The sequence below is a fragment of the Chionomys nivalis genome, chromosome 6, assembly GCF_950005125.1.
Source record: "Chionomys nivalis chromosome 6, mChiNiv1.1, whole genome shotgun sequence".
NCBI classification, from domain to species: domain Eukaryota; kingdom Metazoa; phylum Chordata; class Mammalia; order Rodentia; family Cricetidae; genus Chionomys; species Chionomys nivalis.
In genome coordinates, this window is record NC_080091.1 from 19,988,212 (window position 1) to 20,004,311 (window position 16,100).

General features: G+C 41.7%; 1 protein-coding gene across 5 annotated transcripts in view; it reads left to right on the forward strand.

Moving 5' to 3' along the window:
• Nucleotides 1-15,067, forward strand: part of Sanbr (SANT and BTB domain regulator of CSR) — a 54,381-nt gene extending 39,314 nt beyond the window's left edge. For all 5 annotated transcript variants that reach the window (XM_057772248.1, XM_057772247.1, XM_057772249.1 and 2 more), the window contains 7 exons: nt 495-594; nt 5,799-5,890; nt 7,063-7,091; nt 7,228-7,301; nt 8,524-8,612; nt 12,455-12,549; nt 13,615-15,067. In XM_057772248.1, coding sequence (XP_057628231.1) covers nt 495-594; nt 5,799-5,890; nt 7,063-7,091; nt 7,228-7,301; nt 8,524-8,612; nt 12,455-12,549; nt 13,615-13,651 — 516 coding nt within the window. In that variant the 3' untranslated portion in view covers nt 13,652-15,067. The remainder of the gene's footprint in view (nt 1-494; nt 595-5,798; nt 5,891-7,062; nt 7,092-7,227; nt 7,302-8,523; nt 8,613-12,454; nt 12,550-13,614) is intronic.
• The last annotated feature ends 1,033 nt before the right edge of the window (nt 15,068-16,100 follow it).

Here is a 16,100-nt window from a genome sequence, read left to right on the forward strand (position 1 = left end):
TGTTGTTGTTGGGTGTTTTGGGTTTTGTTTGGCTTCTCAGATAATTTCATGTTGCCCAGACTGGCCTGGGATGACTCTGAATTCCTGGTCCTCTTGCCTCTACCTCCCCAGTGCTGGCATCACTAGCATGGATTGTGTTTGTTTATTTTGAGACATATTCTCCATGTATAGAACAAGCTAGCTTCAAATTTACCATCCTTCTGCCTTGGCCTCCCAAGAACCTGTATGTGTGTTTGTGTGTGCACACACATGCATTTGAACGTCCACAGAGGCCAGAGGCATTGTAGAGCTCAGATTATAGGTGCTTGTGAGCCACGTGATGCGGGTGCTAAGAGTCCAGTGTGTGTCCTTCAGAAGAGAAGAACACACAGCTTCTGAGCCATCTCTGTAGTCCATTCTTGACTCATCAAAGAAATTAGGGAAATGTGTTCTCAGGAGTTTGCTCCTGACACAGTAGTGTGAAGTTGGTCAGGTGTGCTTTTCTCTCCCTCTAGAAACAGCAGTCACTATTCTCAGAAGAGGAAGAGTACACCACTGGATCCGAGGTCACTGAGGATGAAGTTGGTGATGAAGAAGAAGTGGCCAAGAAACAAAGTAATGGTTTCTAAGTTAAAATCAACCCTCACTATTTGTGGAGAGGTATTTTCTGAATCTTCAGAAGCAAGGTGTGGATGGTTGGAGTTCGATGTCTACATGTAAAGTTGCACTGAGGAAAAGAAACAGAAAGGAAGCTCTTGTCCTTTAAGATTCCCCAGCCCAAGCTGGCCTAGGGCTCTGCAGCTACAGGCACTGCTGCCAAGCCAATACCTGGGGCCCATGTGGGAGAAAGAGCCAGCGTGATGGCATAAATGAATGCAGACAGATTATAAAAATATATACAGCTTTAATATGGCAATAGACTTACAGGACCACAGGTTCCCACGGAGAACAGGAAAAGCAGAGAAAAGGGCTGCTGGGATCACGCCCGGCAGATTTATCCGTAAACATTAGCCCGAGGCGAACACACCCCCAATGGGTGGGGCTTATCCCTACATCTCCCCCTTTTGTCTAAATAAAATAGAACTAAACCAAATACAACTATATACAATAATAACAAATAATAAATATAACAAACAATATTGAGAACAAAAGTTTTGCTAAACATTTTATCTCAAGGAGTTTAAATAACATAAAGAGTAACTACAATTATATAATCTTTAACTCCGTCAAAGATCTGAGAAGGGAATAAATATTACTTAACAAACGAGAGATATCCAAAATGTGTAACAATTGACAGAGACAACTGACTACCTGGGCAATCACCCAAAGTCTCGTTTGCAATGTTGAGTCAACCAACTTTGGCTAAGGCCTAACATAACTGACATACCATTTTTAGAACTATCCTACCCTGTCGTGGCAGGATAAGACAATCCTGTTTTATCCATTTAGGGATATTTTGTATCTTTGTTAGAAGTTGAGGTATGGGCTTTTCTTAACCCAAAGGCCAGTTTTGTCAAGAAGACAAGTTCCCAGTGGAGTGTCTTTGGTGTTCAACGTTCTCTCAGGAGTAGAGTGGCGTTGTCAGGAGTAATTGTGTCTCGTTGGCACAGAAATTTTAGGTTAGATTAAAGGCCATTTTTTACAGCTCATTGAAGAGGCTGAAGATCATACTATCTATACTAAATATAATCTTTATGTAACTAAAAGACCTGATTAACTTAAAAATAAATATGGCAAACATATAATTTTCAATACCTATCTAACTTGAAGACTAAAAGAATAAACAACTGTGCAATATATGAAGACAATGATCTTCAACTGTAAACAATGTCATAGTATCAGAGGTAGAAATGTACAATGTATAATGGTAGATGTATCAATACAATATAGACAAAGTTATAAGCATACTCATACAAAAATAGAGGTAGGAACACTCACATTTAATAGTTAATATATCAATATACAAGAAACAGTACCAATACAATTTTCTATAAACAGTAATTCACAAATACCAATCATCCCATAAAACCAGTTAATCCCCCACATTAGCCCAAGGCGAACACGCCCCCAATGGGTGGGGCTATATCCCTACAAGCCAGGTGCTGTAGATTGTCCCTCTGACCTCCACAAGTGCATGTGTGCTGTAGTGCTCACACGTGCACACAAACACAGAGAGAAATGAGCCCTGGTGCTCTGCTCGGTGTATATTGTCTTTACTCTTAAAAAAAGCTGGAAAGATGATTAGCAGCGCCTTGCTCTTCCAGAAGACCCAGTTGGATTCTCAGTCCATCAGGCATTACAAACCTCCTGCCTTTAGCCACTCAATTTTAATATTAATTACTGACTTCTATGAATGCCTTTCTCGGTTGAGAAAACCCATTTCTATTTCTGTATTCTAGTTTTTTGTAGTGAATGGATGTTGTAATTTATCAAATGCTCTTTTCTTTTTTAAAAAAAGCAGCATTTTAAATTTATTTATTTATTATGTATACAATGTTCTGTATGCATGTGTGCCTGCCGCCAGAAGAGGGCACCAGATCTCATAGATGGCTGTGAGCCACCCATATGGTGGGAATTGAACTCAGGACCTCTGGAAGAGCAACAGCCAGTGCTCTTAGCCTCTGAGCCATCTTTTCAGCCCCAGTCTTTTCTTTTTTTGACTGTTAAAATCATATAGGTCTCTCTTCATTATGCCAATATAGTAATGATGACTTTTCAGGTGGTCCATTGCCCTTCTGGGGTGAGTTCCATTCGTTCGTTTATGTTTTATACCATTCGACCTGCTTATATATGACTGTTGGAATATTTTCAGTTCTCTTAGGATTTTTTTTCTTTTTTGAGTTTTGATATCAAGTTAGTCATAACCTCCTAAATTAGGAAGTGTACTGTTGACTTTTTGTAGGGGAAGAGAGGCGGCGCGGGACAGAGCACAGAGTCTCGGGCTGCCAAGCAAGTGCTCCATCGCTGAGCAGTGACCCCAGTCTGTGCCTCTCTTTCCATAGCAGCCCTTTGCATATTTCCTTCCACAAATCCTGATAAAATTCAGCAGTGAAGCTATGTGGGCCTGGAATTTTCTTCATAGAATATTTTAAATTATGTATTTGATTTCTTTGTTGTAGTGTTGCTCAAGTTTTCAATTTCTTATCTTTTAATAATGCATATAGCTGAAGAAATTGTATCCATCTTACCTAATTTGTTGGTATAAAGTTGTGTTCCTTTTGTGTCTCAAGGATCTCTACACGGTCCTTTGGTTTGGACTAATCTAAGAATCAGATGTGGATGTCAGATAGTTCCCATAGTTTGTTTAAGCATTGCTCTCATAGTATCCCATTCTTTATGGTTACTTGGAGCTGAGGTTTTTGTTGCTTTTAATTCTTTTTTAATATCTAAAATGTGTTCATTGGGATGGTTTCCATTCATCATGGACCAAAGTGCTTTCAGGGGTGCTTCCCCTTGAAGGAGAATCCTGTCAGTTTGCTTTTTCTGTGTGGGCTGACAGATCAGCAGAGCAGCCAACACATGAGACTGTGTTTGTGCATGGGTAGAGATTCAGGAAGGTTGTAGCATCCAGGCATGCTGCATCCGTGAAGTAGGAATTGGGGCTCTCAGCAGATATTCCTCTGGTGCTTCCTCTCCTCTTTTGTAGAGAGATGAAGCCGATTCTTGTCAAAAGCATGTTCTCTGAGGGAAGTCCTCACTGCTAGAAAGGTGTGTTTTTAATTCTTAAAGTAGAAGCTTGGCTCGTTGGTGTGGCTGTGATTACAGGTGTGCACCATCACGCCCAACTAGATTTTTAGTTTCTTTTTACTTTTGAAGAAATCTGGGTATATTTAAAACTGTTTTACCGAGCGCTACTGTGATATATTTCAAGATTTTGACATATTTTATTTTGATTTCACACACACACTGGGGTTGGAGGGAGTTGTTTGCTTTATTTTGAGACAGGGTCCCATATGTCCTCGGCTAGTTATAATTTGCTGTGTAGCCTTTTCTATCCTCTTTGTGCAAGCTAGGCAAGCATCCTACCAACTAAGCTACATCCTAAGCCTGTTTTGTTCTCTTTTCTCCTTTTGGAGATCAGACCTTGTTGTGTAATGACCTGTACTTGATATGTAACACAGGCTGTCCTTAACCCTAAGGCAGTCCTGTCTCAGCCTCCCAAGTGCTAGGATTATAGATGTGTACACCATGCCCAGCTGGGTTTATAGTTAGTCAGGTATTTACTGATTTTCCTTATGGTTATATGTGCATGATGTTCATGGAGGCCAAAAGAGAGTATTAGAGCCCCTAGAACTGATGTTACAGGCATCAGTAGTGAGCTGCCATGTGGGTGCTGGGAATTGAACCCAGTTTCCCTGGAAGAACAGTCAGTGCTCTTAACCACTGATCCACGTCTCCAGCTCCTAGATGACTTTCTTTTTTAATATAGGACCTTGCTGGTAAACAAAGCTAGGCTTCAGCTCACAGTCCTCCTTCCCCTTCCTCCCACTGTTGAGACTATGAACACACATCTGCATGTCTTGTATACTCGCTGAATTCACCGTAGACTTTTCCATCACTTTATTTCTCACCTCCTTCCATTTTCTAACTTAAAAAGACACATTGTAGCCAGGTGGTGGTGGTGCACGCCCTTAATCCCAGCACTTGGGAGGCAGAGGCAGGCGGATCTCTGTGAGTTGGAGACCAGCCTGGTCTACAGAGCTAGTTCCAGGACAGCCAGGGCTACACAGAGAAACCCTGTCTTGGGGGAAAAAAAAAAGGCTCAGCTAAGCATTTGGACAGAGTTATACTCATTTCTCAGAGTTATATTCCTCTCCTGGGACTGTGTCGTTTCCCCTGGGGTTGGTCAGGCTTAGCTTCTGCCCTGTGGGAAGTAACTTCAGGCTAGAGGACCCCAAATTCACAGTTCTTACCTCACCAAGTTTTCTGTAGAAATTGCCTAACTCTGTGCCTAACTGTGTCCCACTCCATTGCCATTACCGTAGATCCTGCTCTGTGTCTTCTAGCAAAGCTACAACTCTTGGTCTGTATTAATTTTGCTGCTTCCTACTGTGATATCTCCAAGTTCATCGTATATACATCATATCTTACAGGTTTCCATGCACAATAGTGACAAGGTTCCCCTTGAAAAAGGACAAAGCAAACTTGGAATATAAGAGCTGTGAGAGATAGCGAGTCCATCCTTCTTGCCTTGAGCCTTTGTTTCCAGAGTGCCGCCTGTGCCCCGTCTTTCCCCATACCCACATTCCACTTCACTCTTGGCCAGAACAGATTCAGGGTATTGACTTAAGAAGGCCACTGTCCAGAACATGACGTGTCCCAGCCCTGCTTCCCAAGATCATTCCTGCTTTGTGTCCTTCCTGGGCAAACTTCATTGTGAAGTTTTGCATGTGTCGTGATGAACCACCTCTGTCCCTTATCCTCAAAGTGTGTTTTCTCTAGGTGATAGTAATTTGTGAAATAAAAGTCTTGGACTTAGAGGACAATTCCACTGTCAAATTAGAGTAGGAAAAATAAATATGTAGCTTTCCATGACATTTTAAGTTAACATACAAAGCAGTAGTTTAATAATGAGTAGCGCATACTCATTATTTTTCTTTGAAGATTTTTACGAAGTACAAAGAGATGTGACTCAAATGACCCCATGAAGCAGCTTCAGTTTGACTTCCTCATGTATTTGAGTTTTGTGCAGATATCAGTGGTCTTTTTTTCTTTTTCTTAAAAATACAATTGTTGGCTAAGTGTTGTTCTGTTTGGACATAGCAGTGACATTGGCAGGGTGTGGCACTCATCTTCTTATATTGTCCTTTCTTTATCAGGGAAAAGGGAAAAGCCGAAGAAGTTCACTAAGCAACCAAAAAAGCAGCTGTCTTCACCCTGTTCTCAAAAGAAAGAAAAGGCACTGGAGAAGGTAACTGGACAACCTGATGCAGTTTCAAAGTTCATTTAAGAAGTAGTCAAGCGCTGGGCGGTGGTGGCGCACGCCTTTTATCCCAGCACTTGGGAGGCAGAGGCAGGCGGATCTCTGTGAGTTTGAGACCAGCCTGGTCTACAAGAGCTAGTTCCAGGACAGGCTCCAAAGCCACAGAGAAACCCTGTCTCGAAAAACAAAAACAAAAAACAAAAAAAAAAAGAAGTAGACAAGCATGTGTAGCCTACACAAGTCCACATAGAGAGTGAATAACAGGGACACTAGCAATGTAAGTGGATGAGGATCTAGAAGATACAGGGACCGCTGGAAGGTGAAAAGCAGTGCCTGGCTGAGTGTGCCGTCCCGTGTGTAAAAGGGTAGGATGCACACAGATTTCCTTCCATAGAGAGCTGCACACGCAATTGGTAAGATTAATTGCTCCTTTTAATTGGCACTTTTCATTACACGTGCTGTAGTACATATTTATAAACAGTAAATAGACTTTTAAAATCGAAGTATCTTTTTTATAACCTAAAGCTTTGCTCGTATTTTCCTGCGCCACAGAAGAGAGAAAAGCTCCAGAGCTGACAGAACAGTAGTAGCTGCAGGGGGCTAAGGAGAAGCGCTGAGCTCCATGCCTGTGTGAAAGGCTCGGTCTGTGACTGGATGGACCGCACGTCCATCTTGCTAACTAAGACCTGCAGATGGATGGGTGGGCTAAGTTTTTAGGAGTTCCAACTTGATAAACTTAGGGTTCTAAGTCCAGCGGATAGACATCCAGTCTGATCTTCTCACTTCGAAGAAGTTTCTTCTCTAGCAGTTTCACGGTGAAGGTTATATGGAGCTTGCTTCACTGTTACAGGCCTTGCTGCGAGGCTTATTTGTTTTCATTTATTTATTAAGATGGGGTCTTACTATGTAGCCCTGGCTGCCCTGAAACTTACGGTGTTGGCCAGGCCTTCATCTCATGGAGCCCTGCCTGCCTCTGCTGGGATTAAAGGTGGGCACCACCACTCCCAGCTGTTGCTGCAAGGTTTAAATGAAATAACAGTTTTGGAGTCTCATGTTGTAGTGTCTTGTACTCAATAAATGTACATTGTTCTTACAATTACTTAGAGCACTAATCAATGAATATTCTCTGACTAGACAATGTTTTCTTCTCTTTCTTTTAGTCAACTTCTAGAGATGTGTCTCCTTTCGTGTGAGTATTGGTTCCTTGATCCAATTGGGAACTCGTGCTTTGCTTTGATTGGTTGGTTCCCGGTTTGAGACAGGGTCTGTGTTGGAGGCCCCCTTGCAGCAGCGCCAGTGGATGTTTCTGTTCATTTATTCAATAGTGTGAGCATGCAGAAGAATAAGTGGGACGCCACAAGATCCTTGAGGTTCAACCAGGACGCACAAAGAGAAGATGGTAAATTTTATTGTCTGAGTAATATAAAGTTAGGTATAAATACCAGTGTTTTATTGTTGTGTGTGTATTTGGGGGTGGGAGTGCAGGTGAGCGCAGCAGGCATTAGAAGCCAGAAAGGGCATGAGATATTCTGGGGCTCGCGCTATAGGCAGTTGTCAGCTGCCTCATGTGGGCTCGATGCAGATGCTGAGAACCAGACTTGGCTCCTCTTGGAGAAGAGTCTGTGCTCCTAATCCCTAAGCCATCTCTCCAGCACTGAGTAGTAGTAAAGGCTCCAAAACAAGAGCTCAGTGTGCACGGGCTCCAGCCCCAGGCGGAGTGGCATCACCAGGCCATTCAGGGGGTCGCGTGTTGTCTCTGCATCTGTGATTGAGGTCTCTTAGACTTGTTTGTACATAGAACTTTTACTGTAAAAATGTCCAAATATGTTTTAAGCTGTCATAGCCTCCTGTTCTTACAACAAAATACTAAAAGCTGAGTATTTTATAAAGAACAGTTTATTTAGCTTACAGCTTGTGTGTGTGTGTGTTTGTGTTTTCAAGATAGGGTTCCTATCCTGTATGTAGCTTTGGAGCCTGTTTGGGAACTTGCTCTGTAGACCAGGCTGACCTTAAACTCACAGAGATCCTGCCTCTGCCTCCTGAGTGCTGGGATTAAAGGCGTGTGCCACCACCACCTGGTTAGCTTACAGTTTTACAGTACCAGTGTCTCCTTGGCTCTGGTGAAAGCCTCCTGGCTTCTGGCTACAGTCCCAGTAGGGACTCATAGGGAGCGTGTTTAGGAGGAAGCAGTCACATGCCAAGAAAGGAAGCAAAAAAGTTTATTTTTGTATCCACGTGACCTTACAGGAATTAAACAGAGTCACATAATACTACATTGGTCTCTTCTAGGACTGGACTGTTGGCCCCAGTCAGGTAACTACCAGGCCCTAGCTCCTAAAGGTTCCAGCCACCCTCACTATTCCCACAGTTGGGGTCAGACTTGTACCACTTGATCCTTTGGGAACATAGCAACCATGCCCAGGAATCCGAAAGGCAGTACAACTGTCCATATATTAGTCATTTGCTACATGTCACCTAAATTCTTCACAGATACGTAGAGTATGTACCTGAAATGAAGAACAAAATACATTTTCATAAACCTTTGTTGATTATAGTCTTTCTAGAAAAATAGGAACTATGTGGTTCTCATGGAAAGTAATGGTCTATTTTTTTACCTTCAGATCAGCGACGGATGTCTGAAATTACAGGGCATCTGATAAAAATGAGATTGGGTGACCTGGACCGAGTCAAGTCAAAGGACTCAAAAGAAGTAAGAACTATTTACCAGTGTGTATATTTAAGTAAAATTTTTCTTCCTGGTTTTATTTCATATGAAAAATAGTTAACTGTTGTCTTAGTTAGGTTTTCTATTGCTGTAAAGAGACACCATGACCACAGCAACTCTTATAAGGAAGACATTTAATTGGGGCTCAGTTTAGAGGTTTAGCTCATTATCATCATGGTGGAAAGCAAGGCAGTACACAGGCAGATGTGGTACTGGAAAGGCAGCTGAGAGTTCTACATCTGGACCTGCAGGCAGCAGGAAGAGAGAGTGACATTGTGCCTGGGATTACATGATAAAGCAGATTATCCTTAAAGTATAGTGTCACACCAAGAGTGGGTGAGCTGTGCATTGTTGGCCAAAGTGACTGGAAAAAAGTGCTGGATCTGTTCACCTTTGTTTGTCATATCTGGATGTTGTCTCTGAGATAAATGCTATCTTGCTGAAAATCAGAACTGCACTGCACTGAATTCTCACAAGAGTTACTGTCAGTAACAGCATTATATGTCATCCGTGTCTGCATTATAAATGCACCATAGCTCCTAAATAACCCGTTTTGTATGTTTTTACTTCCTCATTGGGGCTGTAGCTCCTTGGTAGAGTGTATGCCTAGAATGCATAAGGCCCTAAATCCAATCTCTAGCAGCAAAAGTAAAATGAAATAAATGGGAACAAATAAAAGGACAGGACAGGATAGGACAAATAAAAGAAAATTCACTTACCCATAAAATTTACAAAGGAAAACAAGCTGTGACCTTCAGTTAGATAAAACTTCCTAGCAAAAGGGCCTATAAACTTGTGTGCACATATGCACAGACACACATGTGCACTACTAAATTAAATGTTCAAAAATTTTTAATTTCTTAGCTTCAACACTAAAGCATGATCCACAAAAGAAAAATTAATCAGAATCCATCAGAACTTAAAGTTCTTCTTTAAAACCACTGTAAAGGGAATGAAAAGACAGCTGGGCTAGGCGATGCGATAGCCAGAGCTGTTCAGTGACACCCTGTCTCAAAAAGAAAAAAAAGAAAGAATAAAAGATTCATAGTTGGATGCCAGCCTGGTCCACAAAGCGAGTTCCAGGACAGCTAGGACTGTTACACAGAGAAACCCTGTTTCAAAAAACAAACAAACAAACAGTTCATATGCAATAACAAACCAAGTGTAAAACGTTTGTCTGATGAATAGGTTTGTGGAAAACGAAGGGGAGAGAAGTGATATTGTAATTAAATTATGTCAAAAAAGCTAAGCTCCTCAATAATACAATAATCCAGTAAATAGGCAAACTCGCCATGGTGGCTTGTGCCTTTATCCCAGTACTTGGGAGGCAGAGGTAGGTGGTTCCCTATGAATTCCAGGCCAGCTACGGTAACATGTGAGACAGACAAAATAATAGAGGTCAGAGAGATAGCACAGCACTTACAGGCACTGGCTGCTCTTGCAGAGGACTCTTAAGGACCCATACTCAGTTCCCAGCACCCACATGCTATTCACAGACCTCTGTAACTCCGGTTCCAGGGGATGCAAGCCCTCTTCTGGCCTCCCAGGGCACACTGCATACACTGATATGCAGGCATGCATGCAAATCACCCATGCATAGGAATTGATAAAGTAATTTAAAGTAACAATGAATAAATACATAAATAAATAAATCAGGCAGAGGAAGGGATGCAGGTAGCAAGAAAACATGAAAATGCATCATCATTAGTCTTTAGAGAAATACAAAATGGCATTTCAATCAAATCCTGCTTCTAAAAGCTCTGAGCTTTTGTTTAGGTGCTCGTGAGGTTGTGAAGCAAATGGACCTCTGTTTAGCTTCTAGGAGCTGTGGAAAATAGTTCAGAAGTTTTTTATAAATGCCATTCATTTATAATGTCATTATTCATAATTGTGAAAAACGAGAAAGTCTCCAAAATGGTAATGTGACAAGAAAAATTCTGAGATTTCCTGAATTTAAAAGGGCTAGAAAAGTGATGGGAGAAGCTTAACTCACAACAAGGTGTATGGTGCATGCCTGTAGTCTCAGCACTCAGGAGGATGAGGCTGGGTGGCAGATGGCCACATTGAATATTCCTAATCGCCAGGCTCAGTGGGCAGTTGTGCCCCAGGACCTGTCCTTTTTCTCTGATTTCTGTAGCAGCTCAATAAAACCTTTTCTTTCAAAGAACCTTTAGGCTTAAGGCCCTGGGTTTGCTCCCCAGCCCACATAAACCAGATGTGGTGGTGCAGTCCCCATACTCAAAGGATGGAGCAGAAGGATCCCAAGCTTAAGGTTGTCTTTGGCTGCATAGTAAGTTTAAGACCAGCCTAGTCTATATGGGACCCTCCCTAAGGAGCAAGAGGAGTTCAGGGTTTAGCAAATAAACTATACATGTTTTTTTTTTTCTATTATAAACTGATTGGTCTAGTAGCTCAGTCTTCTTATTAATTCCTATAACTTATATTAGCCCATTTTCTTGTCTATGTTAGCCATGTGTCTCAGTACCTTTTTCGGCGAGACAATCACATCTTGCTTCCTCTGTGTCTGGGTCACAGCTACAGACTGAGCTTTCCTATTCCCAGAATTCTCCTGTTCTCATTGCCCCACCTCTACTTCCTGCCTGGCCACTGGCCAATCAACATTTTTTTAAAATACGATTGCCAGGTACAGACCATTGTCCCACAGCACCCCCCCCCCTTTTTAAACAAGAACTCTGAATCCAATATCCTTTGTTTAGCTTTTCTCCTCACCATTATCCAGAACAACTTGTAACCAATATTCTAAACAAAGGAAAATATCCATAGTCCATTTTTTGGGAATGTGGGTGTAGTTTTCCAGAATACTTCCTGCTGATTGGGGACACTGATAATCTTATGGGGACCTAAAGAAAATTTAGAATTATGATCAAGTCGTGACAGGAGTATCCTGTGAGTCTTGATCATCTCAGGCAGCAGTCTTGAACCTGTTCTGGATGAAGAACTCAGACATCTAGGCCATCTATTTCTGCCGGAGATTTCTCAGGTGGTCTTCCTTGATCAAAGCTGATTTTTCTTAATCTGGAATGAATCCATAACCTCTCATTTCCTGTGGAAATAAAAGCAAAACCTCTTCTCCAAAGTAACATACCTTTTGACTTCAGTTTTGAAGTCAAGGTATTTTTAAAATACTTATCTTGGATTAATTCAGCAGCATTTATAAACAAGTATCTTTTAGCAGCTGTTGTTCCTTCCTCAGCATTCAAACAATTCAAAGAGAGCACAATAACATACAGTATCAAGATTCTCTGTGTATTTTTCATCTTTACGTGACTTTATTTTAAACTCTATTTCTTTTATTTTTAATTTCTGCCTTTTTGAGACAGGGTTTCTCTGTGTATCTTTGTCTTGGAACTCAGTCTGTAGACCAGGCTGTCCTTGAACTCACAGAGATCTGTCTGCCTCTGCCTCCCAGTGCTGGGATTAAAGGTGTGCGCCACCACACCTTGAACTCAGAGATCTGTCTGCCTCCCAAGTATTGGGATTAAAAGCATCAGGGTTTAGCAAATAAACTATGCGTGTTTTTTTTTTTTAAATAAAAATCGAGGCTGGAGTAACCACATAGCAGCTAAGAGCTGCATGAGGACTGGAGCTCAGAGTCAAGCCCCAGACAAGAGCCAGCTGAGTCCCTGCGCATTTGTCAAAACCCAGAACTATGTACTAAAATGATGAGTCTTACTATATGTAGTACTTCAGGAGCCTGAGCTTTATAGACCAAAAATAAATTACTTTCTAAATTTAGAAGTGTATTTTGTTATGGATCAGTCTTTACTTCCTTGACGGTAACTCAATTTTGCTTCTTTATTCCACAGTTTGCAGGAGGTATTTATTCTAGGCTGGAAGCACAAGTCAAAGCCTCGGCGGCACCTGGCAGTGCCCGGCAGAACAGCTCAGACAAAAACCCCAGGTAAATCAGCAGTGAGCAGCAGGAGGCCTCTGGTTCTGCAGAGTAAACCATGTGAGCACTAAAGCACACAGTATGACTTCCGTTCCTTATTTCAGCAAATCAGAACGCTTTTTAACAAGTCGTGAACACAAATTTTCATGAACATAAAAGGCTTAGTTTTCTTTAAGTTTCCTATTTATTGAGCCAGCTACCTTCGAGTCAGCCGTTCTTGTCCGCAGTCTGGAGGTAAAAGCTCTCCTAGCACGCTCACCACATGTGTCTCCAACACCAAGTGATGGCGATACTGCACTAGTAGGAGCTGCAGCGCAGCTGCGGGCTGGCGAAATTGTCGTAGTGTGTAGTAGATTGTGTTAGGGTCACCGTAGGAAGTCACTGGCCCTTTCCTGTCCCTCCCCCACCTCCTTTCTCTGTAGTGTGGCAGGAGGCAGAGTGTGCTGCAGAGTAGACTCTCTGTGACGTGATCAGTGCCCAAAGAGAACACTGTTCGTCTACGTCTGATACAGGCTTTGTGTTATTCCAGAAGTCTCCTGAACATCAGTCCTAAGCCTTTATCCTGCCCAAGGGGGACTTTACCAAAAGTCCCCCAGTACAGTCACATCTTACTTCTCTCAATAAATTAACTAATAAGTCTTGTGCCATTCGCCATCACTGACTTCCTGTTAGGACTTAAGGTACTGAGACGTGAACACAGGTACTAGAGATGCTGTGTGCCTAGTCCGCGACCCGGAGATCTGCACAGCTGGACGCGGCCTCCTCAGTCGCTGCGCTGGGTTCATCCAGAGCAGCCGTGCCTGCAGCTGTAGTTCTTACGGCTCTCATCCCAAGTGTCCACCAGAGATACTGGTGTGCTCCCTACAGTGCTGCTTCTCGCGTGTACTGTGCAGTTTACATGCTAGATTCTCTTTCAAAGTCATTTTCTAAGTTTGAATTCCAAATTGCATCTCACTGATGAGCGGCATACAGTTTCACTGAGTGTTGATATTGTCAAGTGGACAAACTGAGGCAACAACAACAGCCTTCTGTTCCAGAGCGAGTCTGACTTTCTTTTCTGTTTAAAAAATCTAGGTCTAAAAGTCGTTTTGGTCAAGGGCGTCCTGCATAAAGCACCCTTAAACATAAAAAGAGAGAAGGCACACTCCTGGACATCTGAAATTGTTCATTCCCTGAAGACCTTCAAAACCATGACTTCTAAGTGTTTTATTAGTTATTCCTGCAAACCGCGTAAATCATGCCGAGACAGAAGATAGTTAGGCTTCATTAAAACCTAACTGTAAATATAAATTTTTATATACATTTTTCTTTGTATAATTCTAGGCTGTGTAGAAAATAATTACAAATTTTACATAGTTAAAATTCCTAATATTTGTTATCCTTTATTTATTTGAAAGAGAAAAGGCCTAAATTGTCAAATGACTGAGTTTTGGAAAGACCTTAAGAAATGAAGGGTTGCAGTTGGTAGTGTTACTGCACATGTGTGCTGACCTCCATTGTGTGGACTGTCAAGTCTTAGGAATAGCATTGAAGGTGAGTCCTGCATGATGGTATCCAGTGATGTGAATGTAGGTCTCTGTGATTATGAAGGCATGACAGATCTTGAAGCCGCATTGAGCTTCAAGACGAGGTTTTTCCAGTATCATGTTGGTCCAGATGCGTCCATCTTCTCAGATTTTTACTGGAAAGTACAGTGTTAATTTGTTTCTTTCAGTTCTTCATGCTTCTGTGTTGGTCATCTGAGCCTGAATTACTGGTCATTAGTTTCTCTTCTCTGAAGCTAGTGACATCCCAAATTTCCTAGAATAGCCTGTGATGGTTTAGGGTAGAATCGTTTCGGTTCTGTAACATTCGCTTGTATCCATTCTCTAAACCTGTTTCAACAACCCCTTAACAATTACAGTTGCTTGTTACTTAGGAATGTCTTAAAAGTCCCAGATAGATTAGATGGCTGGAAATTTCATACATTCAAGAAAAATAAAATCAACTATTTTGTAGATCATGTTTTAATTTTTTCTAGCCAGGTACATAGCATACCCGGGAAATTTTGTTCCAGACTGTGAGCATGCACTAAATCATGTCTTTGGAAATTATTCAGAGAGCAGGCCTTGGTGATGTGGGACAGGACAGCAGTTTTAAAGAACACTTCAGCTCACATTCAGTTCACACAAAAAGAAATTAGAATTGTTAGTGTATCTTTTAGTTGTTATATGAAGTTCAATTATTTGATAATTATGTTTTTAATGTCTGATTTTGTTATATATATTTCAGTCATCTGATACTGTGGAAATAGCTTATACCATATTTATTTTTAAAAAAGTGTTTCTTAATACACGATGTGTGGTCTCATTATTCGTCAGCCTTGCAGTTGGCTGCTGGTCTCTGATATAGCAGGGTTTGGATGTGTGTGTGAACGGGCCTGTTGTGATCAGCGTGATCAGAAGGGAGCCTGCTTTGGGATTTTCACTGATGATAAAGTCCCGAGGGGACGAACTGATGCTAACAAACCAGACTTTGTTATAGTCTGACTCTATACAGAATGTGTTTGGTTAGTCTGTCTGTGATACATGGACAGGCATCTCCTCTGCCAAGTATTTTAAGGATTTCTTTACGTTAATTCTGAGTTTATACTTCTTTAGTTGAAATAAATGGCAATGACACAAACCATGTAGAAAGTCCCTTGGTCTGCCTGGTTCTGCTGTCTGGGAAGTCTGGAGAACGAGCTGTGTGCGAGGTTATCATTGGAGTGTGATGGCACACCCCGTCACTCTGGAAACTGAAGTAGGAAAATCCCACACTCAAGACGTGTCTCAGAACATTTAGCCAAACATAAGGCCTGAAATACCGCAGAGGGTCTGGGCGTGCAGCTCAACAGTAGAACAGGTGCACAGGAGCCTGGTTTGCTCCCCACTAACAGGAGTGAGTGGAGACAGCGCATGAATGATCTTCACTGTACTCGTTCCTTTTCTTCTGAGTTGGGAATTGTGAGCTATATAATTATTTTAGAAGCTGAGGCTGAAGCTGTCATATTTTTGGTGATGGTATATTAAAATAAGCATTAAAAAGCCTTTTGTCTCCAAACTGGGCAATAATTCTTGAGCCAACCTCTAGCTATCATTTAGTAACTGTTCTGCCTCTCCCAGGCCAGAGGCACTGTGTTACCTAGCTAGTCCAATTATGATGGGTTAGTTCCTCCAATCTCCCTAAAATGTGGTTGGTAGAGGAAGCTAATCCTGGGATAATGTTACAGAATTATTGGGAGCGAGTAAATTAATAGAAATCTCTCCATAAATATCATCTATTGTTGCATTGATATTGTTATTTGTTTGGAAGAAATTTTCAAATTCTTTAAGGCAAAAGTTAATTGTACCTCTTCCTATAATTTGAGTTTCTATGGGGGAAGTTTTTCAATTACTGACCACACTCTGCTCCTGGCTGTAACTGTGTTCAGAATTGAGCCCAGTTTCTCCATGGCCTTGGTCTCTGTGCTGTCGCTGTGGTCCTGGGTAGTCTTCGTGCTGTGCTCTAGCAAGGATTGATGTTTTCTCCAGCAGTGTTCT